The sequence below is a fragment of the Pinus tabuliformis genome, chromosome 2_2 (genome assembly GCF_031772625.1).
Source record: "Pinus tabuliformis cultivar Carrire ecotype Pingquan chromosome 2_2, CPIR1, whole genome shotgun sequence".
NCBI classification, from domain to species: Eukaryota; Viridiplantae; Streptophyta; class Pinopsida; order Pinales; family Pinaceae; genus Pinus; species Pinus tabuliformis.
The window spans coordinates 705,795,212-705,803,200 of record NC_142300.1 but is presented as its reverse complement, the minus strand read 5'-3'; the positions used below and the strand labels follow the sequence as shown (position 1 = coordinate 705,803,200).

General features: G+C 38.3%; 1 protein-coding gene across 1 annotated transcript; it reads left to right on the top strand.

The window, feature by feature from the left end:
• Window positions 1-218: 218 nt before the first annotated feature.
• LOC149194622 (uncharacterized) lies at window positions 219-5,605 on the top strand. Its single transcript, XM_089407731.1, has 4 exons — window positions 219-1,050; window positions 1,162-1,297; window positions 1,498-4,595; window positions 4,809-5,605. Exons 1-4 carry the CDS (start codon window positions 219-221, stop codon window positions 5,603-5,605), a joined length of 4,863 nt encoding a protein of 1,620 aa, XP_089263857.1.
• Window positions 5,606-7,989: the final 2,384 nt, after the last annotated feature.

The following is a 7,989-nucleotide window of genomic DNA, read 5'->3' as shown; positions in this document are numbered from 1 at the left end:
GAGAAGCGGGGAGCCCTGTAGAAGGGTTGATTGAAACCCCTCCCAGAATTGAGTTTGATCAGTCAGCAGTAAATGGAAGTGGTTCGCAAAGGGTTGTAGGAGCTACAAACCCTGAGTTCGAAGACAGGGGTTCTGAGCCAGAATAGCAGAAGGCCGGGGAAAAAAGGAAGAAGGCAAAATCTCTGAAGAAAAAGCAGTTTGCGAATTTGGTCCTCGGTATGGACGTGCAGGTAGAGGATGTTCTGGAAGTGGCAGAGTGTACACTCGTGGGCAGAGTTAGAGGGCATTTTGTTTCTGGTAAATTCTTAAAGCAGTGGGCGGAGAGTCAGTGGTTGGAAACCCCGGCAAATTCTTTCAAGACCAACACATTGGTTAAGGGTTGGTTCATGGTTAGATTTGACAGTAAGGAGGCTTTGGAATGGGTCGAGGGGAGGAACTGGGCTTTCGGGAATCGTCCTATTTTCTTTAAAAGATGGTCCCCCCTATTCGATGCCTCAAAGGAAAAGGTCGATGAATTCCCTGTCTGGGTCAGGGCTCCTAATCTGCCCCCTTTTCTATGGGTGGATTCCGTCTTCAAATCTATTGGGAATCTTCTGGGCACCTATTTGGATGCTGATAGATCTTTTCTCCATACCTATGAAAAAGCTGTGGCGAGGATATTAGTAAGGCTCAATCCAAAGGAAGGACTTGCAGAATCGATCACGCTGCAGTATAAGGAGTATGTCTTCGAACAGCCTCTGGATTATGAACTCCTTCCTTTTCGTTGTCATCGTTGCCACGAGCATGGGCACCTGGCGAGGGATTGCCCTTTGGGGAAAAGAAGAAGGAGGACTCAAAGCAAAGAAGAGGAGTGGGAGGGTTCTTTGAGGAAAGCTGAGAATCCGGTGGAGGGGACTTCTCCAATTGAAAAACCTATGGAAGATCAATCTTATCAGACAAAGGAGGGAGTGCCTCGGGAGGACGGGGACCCGGTTCGAGCTACAGAAGACCAGCCTCACTTGGAAACGCCTCTTGATGATCCGGCCGATCTTCCTGAAGGTGACCCTTCTGGTATGCAGTCTTCCCCAATCATTTCTCCCTTTATTTCTGAATCAATCGTCGGGTGTAGTTCCCTGTTAAACAATTGTAATGATGTCATTCAAAATATTGAAAACCTTTCAGCTGCTATTCCCTCTCTAAATCTGAACTGTGAGGATTATCCCCCGAAGAGTCAGGATACTGGTTCTTCCCCTCCTGCCTGCCATTATAACCTTAGATCCCTCAGTAAGAAGTCTGTTTGCTCGAATGATGTTCTGGAGTCTGTAGGTGGGTTAGGTGCTGAGGTTCCTAAGAGTTTATCAAAAAAAGTTAGAGGTCGGAAATCTCTTCTCTCAAAAGCCCAAGTTAAAGCAAAAGTTGATGTGGCTGATGGCAAACAAATGTCGATTCCTGGGGTGCTTAGAGCAGCTAAAACCCCTGAGGCGGTCATAAAATAACTTGTCTTTCATGGAACTGCAGGGGTTTAGCCAGTAAACCCAAAAAACTGGCGTTAAAAGACCTTATTTCTCGTCACAACCTGGATATTGTTTTTCTTGAAGAAACCTTGGGCAAAAGTGCCGATATTGAATTTGCCCTCCGCTCCTCTTTTCCGGGATGGGGCTTTATAGCTCTTGATGCCTCAGGTCATTCGGGAGGGCTTGCTATCGGATTTAAGGAAGGAAGATTGAAGATTTTAAATTTCTGGGGTCTGCCTAATGTTCTAGGTATGGAGATTGTCTCTCCTGATTTCGAGATTCCTCTTTTGATTGTCAATGTTTATGGACCCTGTCAGGGAAGGGTTCCTTTCTGGAACGACTTCCTCTCAAAAGGTCTGATAAAGGATAAAAACCTGATAATAGGGGGAGATCTAAATTTCTCTTTGGGGATCGCTGAAGCTTGGGGGCCATCTGCGAGGGAAGATCCTCTGTCTGATTTTTTCACAAATGCTTTTCATACTCATAAATTGATTGATGTAAATATCATAAAAGCAAAACCTACTTGGAGGAACAGAAGAACGGGGGAGGATAGAATTGCAAAAAGATTGGATCGTTTCCTCATCAGTGAAAGGTTGGCATCCAATATCCCTTTGTTCAGACAATGGGTGGGTGATGGGGGGAATTCAGACCATTTCCCCATTTTTCTTGAACTTTCAAAACCCCCTCCAAAACCTTCTGCTCCGTTCAAATTCAACGCCTCTTGGCTACAGGAGGACTCTTTCATTCAACTTTTCAGGGATACCTGGAGACATTCGGGTATTGGCCAATCGGAGAATAAAGGAGCCCTCTTTATGGAAAATTTAAAAAGACTTAAGAAAGCAGCCATCGAATGCACCTCAGCCAGAAGGAAAAAACAAATTGAAGAATTGGCCATTATTGATGAGGCCCTTCGTGTGTTAGAAGATCCAGAGGCTGATGCTTATTCATCCCAGGAGTCGAAAGAAAGAATTCTGGCTCTAGAAAAGAGTAGAGCAAAGATATTACTGGATAGAGAAGAGGAGTGGAGAATGAAAAGTAGGGCTATTTGGCTGAAAGCGGGGGATGAAAATACAAAATTCTTCCATAACTATGCAAAGGGCCGGAGAAATGCAAATACTATATGGAAGCTGAAGGACTCTGAAGGTAGGGAGGCCTCATCTTTTGAGGCTTTATCAAACATGGGAAAGAACCATTTTCAATCTCTTTTCTCTGACCCTGGGGGGATTTCTTTAGCTGAAATTATCAGAACAGCCCAAGCTTTCCCTCGTTTTGTGGAGGAGGAGGATGCTGAAGACCTCTTCAGAGAAGTGACTAAGGAGGAAGTGGAAAGTATTATAAAATCTATGGCTAAAGATAAAAGCCCGGGGCCGGATGGTTGGACCATCGAGCTGTTCTCCCATTTCTTTGATTCAATTGGAGCAGAGCTTACTGAAGTAGTGGAGGAATCAAGGAAGAAAGGAGAAATTTATGGTCCCTTCAATACAACCTTCATTGCTCTCATTCCAAAAAAAGAGGACCCGGCTTCTTTTGAAGACTTCAGGCCTATTTCGCTGTGCAATACTATTTACAAGATCATTGCAAAAATCATTGCGGTTCGCCTGAAACCTATTTTATCTTTATGTATTTCAAATGAGCAATTTGGCTTCTTGGACGGTCGTCAAATTCATGAAGCTATCGGGGTGGCCCAGGAAACTATTCACAGTATCAGGCAAGCAAACAAAAAAGGGGCTGTGCTTAAAATCGACCTATCAAAAGCCTACGACAGGATCAGCTGGACATACCTAAGGATGCTATTGACACATCTAGGCTTTAAGGTGGAGTTTATTAATTGGATCATGGGATGCATCCAAAATGTAAGTTTTGCTGTTCTGATAAATGGGGCTGCCTCTCAATTTTTCAAAAGCCAAAGAGGCTTGAGACAAGGATGCCCTTTTTCTCCTTTGCTCTTCCTCCTAGCAGCAGAAGGACTAAGTAGGTTGATTTCAAATGCCAAGAGATCAGGTTTGGTCAAAGGTTTGGAAGTTGCTGTAAATTTGTTCATAACTCATCTACTTTTTGTTGATGATATTTTATTATTCACAAATGGGAACTTAAATGAAATTAAAGAGATTAAAACCATTCTTGATCTGTTCCTGAAAGCTACAGGGCTTCAAATAAACTCTAGGAAGTCTCAATTAATTTTTGAAGGGTTCAGTAGACAAGAGGAGATCCTGATTGCATCTTATTTTCCTTTCGAAATCTGTAATATGGATCAGCCTTTCAAATATCTTGGGTTTTGGCTAAAACCATCCTCATACAGAAAACAGGATTGGAATTGGTTGGTGGCAAAGATCGAACAAAAAATTTCCCATTGGAGTTTCAAGTGGTTATCGCGGGCAGGTAGACTTACTCTGGTAAACTCTGTTCTACAGGCTATCCCGGTTTTTTGGGCTGCTCTGACTTGGATTCCCAAAGGGATCCTTCATAAAATCAAACAGATCTGTAGCAGGTTTCTGTGGTCAGGGTCTAAGGAGGACACAGTTCTCCCCTGGGTGGCTTGGGATAAAATTGCTAGACCAAAAGAATGGGGTGGTTGGGGCTTAAAGAGTCCTTTTGACTTCAGTCAATCTTTGGCAGCAAAATCAGGTTGGCGAATTATAAATTCGGAGAATCTCTGGACTAGAGTTGTTAAAAGAAAGTATATTGACCCCGTTCCTCTTGAAGACTGGATTAGGAGCCCAAATAAAAAAGGAAGGAACTGTTCTGTTATTTGGAAAGCCACTACAGAGGCTTTTAAAGTAATTGAACAAGGTTTGGCTTGGCGGGTAGGAAATGGTGAAAACTTGAGGATTGGCAGGGATCCGTGGGTAGGGTGCAGCGAAGTTTTTGCTTTATCCCCTGCTCTGCTCACTCACCTGGACGATAAAGGAATCAAAAGTTTAAATCAGATAGCAAATATGGAGCAGTCTTCTATCTGGGGACAGTCATGGAAAACTGAAGAGGACTTAGGCATAGATCCCTTGTGGAGGAATGAATGGCAGCTTTTTCTTCAGGAGCTTAAAAGATCAAATGTTAGATTAAAGGACAGACCAGACTCCCTGGTTTGGGCTCATGCTGAGACAGGTTTATATTCCCCAAAGGCTGGGTACAACTTTTTGATGAAGAAAAAGGGATGGGACCCTCCTGTTTGGTGGGCAAAGCCTTTGTTTAAATTGAAGTGTCCCAAAAAAGCTAGAATTTTTTTCTGGTGCGCTTTAAAAAACAAGATCCCTTCCTAGGATATTCTTCAATCTCGTTTTAAGCAGGGACCTGGAAGATGCCCCTTATGTTTCGCAGACTCAGAATCCATCCCTCATCTGTTCCTCGCATGTCCTTTTACAAGGCAAGTTTGGAATGAAGCGGAAAAGCTCTTGAACATCAAAGTAAGGTGGGAGGGGGAAGTTATTTCCACTGCCTGGGAATACTGGTGGAACCATTACCCTGAGAAAAATCTGAGGAACCTCCCCCCCATTATTTGTTGGGGCATTTGGATCGCCAGGAATCGAATTATCTTTAGAGAAAAATCCACCCGAGCGGCAGCTATTGCAATTCAAAGCAATGCCATCCTCGCCAGCATTCCTGAGCCGGAAGGGCCTTTGAAATCAGACCATCGGAAGGAGTTTCATATTAGAGATGGGATTCCTTGGGCTTTCTTTGATGGGGCAGCCCAAAATAACATCACAGGAGTCGGGATTATTATCCACATAAGCCCCTCTCATTCGCTAAAAGCCTCAGTGGGTCTTGGGACGGGTACAAATAACTTTGCAGAACTCTCAGCCTTAAAATTACTCCTTTGCTGGCTCATTCACAGGAATATCCTCGCAGTTCAGATTTTTGGAGACTCGCTGAATGTTGTTAACTGGGTCATCGAAAAATATAGATGCCAGCATTACATGTTGATGCCATTATTAGAAGAAATCCAAAATTTAAAGCTTCAGTTTAATGCATTTTCCATTGATCACATTTACAGGGAAAGGAATGAAGAGGAAGATAGGTTTTCTAAAAAAGGTTTGCAGCAAGTTGTGGGCACGTGGAGAATAACAGAGCAGTACCAGGACCAGATCCGTGTGTCAGATCTTCCTCCATACACATAATGTTTTTTGCCTCTAAATATATATGCTATAGCTTATCAGTGGACTGTATTATCTGATACTGGTAGCATATGTATAACTGTGTCTCTCTTTTATCTGTTTGCTCTGCTTTGATAGAGCGTGAAGTGTTCTTTTGTTTTCTGTGTATTCACTATGGGTTGTTCTCCTTTGAAAGGAGACCCAGGTTCCTTGAGACAAACTTGATTATAGTTTTTGGTTTGGCTGTTCAGGCCGGGTACAGGAGAATCATAGTTGATTTAGGCGTGCTGCTGTTTTTACACAGAGGAGTTTATTCTTCTTCTCATGCAGATTTTGCAGAATGTTCACTCATCTGATTGTAACTTTTTTATTCGTTATAAAAAAGTTCGGTTTTTTTCCTTCGAAAAATATTATTGATTTACCAATTTACCGTAATGTGCTTATTATTGAGTTACTAATTTATGGTAGTTTTTTTATTTAAATTTTTTAGGGTTTTTTTCGTACTATAAATAAGGCCTAATAAAATATTAAATCAGAATATAAATAAGGGATAATAAAATATTAAATCAGAAAATATTGAAAATTAAAAAAAAAACTAATATCTGCACGTATATATATATTCTATTTAACATCTTAAAATATAATATAATATAATTTTATTATAAAATAAAAACATGTGAATTATCAAACATAGCTTTTAAGATTACAATGTAATTAATATCAACATTCTATTTTATTATAGAATATGGAAGTTTTAGTCACCTTTAATCTTTATGTATATGGGTTTCATGTTGTTCGTTAATATCTTTCCACATTGTTTTATAAATAAGTTTTTAAAATTGTGAATTGTTTTATAAGAAATTTTTAAAACTGTGAAAATATTACTCAATATATTTTATGTATATGGGTTTATCTCTCCGCATTGTTTTATAAATAAGTTTTTAAAATCGTAAAAATATGACTCAATATATTATAGGTATTGGGAGAATATAATGTAGAAAACTTTATAGACTGAAGAAAATAAAAACCGGTAAATAGTAAAAAGTAGGAGATATCTAATAAAATTAAGATGTTTTTTTTTTCAATTACAAATATTTAATTGCAAGGAAATTAACAAAAAGATTTTAACAAGCATTTTTGAATATCTACTGAAATTAGCGATATCACTTAATATTCACTATAAGATATTTAATGTCCTTTTATGGGAAGAAATGAAAAACGTTAAAGCACCCCAAGTCTACTAAGTGGAGACCCTTCCCTTTATGGGAAGAGATGAATAAACTTAATCGTCTCTAGCTAGTTAGAACATTAAAAATGTATATGGATGGGAAACATCTTTTTGACGAATACTATAATTAACTTTGAACAAGCATTAATCATCTACTCACACAATTTAAGTGGATATGTGGGATTTGAGAAGGAACCTATGGTTATGTGAGTCACAAATGTAATTAAACTTCAATCTTTTTCATCAAACCTATATGCTCATAAGTTCTTTGACATTCAAAGATCAAGCCATATGCTTATTCTCTGAAATGTTAAAACGTATAAATATATGATTTTAAATTATTCCAGAGGCATATTTAGGTAGTCATTCTAAATCATTAGTCTATAAACAAAATATTTTCAATCATTCTTTCTTTCTCCTACGTAATTAATTGTCTTATAAGGACTTACATTCATTTGCAATATATGACAATTTTATAGTGAAGGCTTAGATGATTGGTGAAATTAATGGAAACAATTTTCCAATCAACTTCATATTTTTTTATAAAATCAATTTATCATTAATTGTAGTTGAATGCAATGACATTACGTTAACTAAATTTTATAGTTTTGAACAACAAATTTGATGTTTCAAGAGTGATTCGAAGTTGGATTATGAGATATTTATAGCTTTGTTTTGTCAAGCGAGTTGAATACTAACCTTGAGATGTTTCCTTTATATGATGGGGTGGTGACCTAGGAGATATAAAAGGGTTTTATTGTTTTTATAATGATCATCTCTTCATACCTAAATCATAACCATTTTTACAGAATTCTACTCAAAAAGAACCTCTCTTTCTAAGGATTCTCTCTCTTTGTGAGAAAGACCACTCGTGCAAGTATTTAGGAGCAAAACTCTCTTTTTAATATTGATCTAGTATATGATGCTAGCTCAAAATAAATAAAAGTTATATATATATATATATATATATATATATATATATATATATATATATATATATATATAGTAGAAGAGAGGCTAATATAATGTGTATTACGATTTCTAATTTGAAATAATAAATATAAAAAAATTATTAGAAAAGAATACTAGAATATTACCCCTCATTATAAGCTAAATATTTTTTGAAAATGTTAAAGAAATTCAATTTTTAAGTTGTTAAAGAAATTACAATATACCCCAA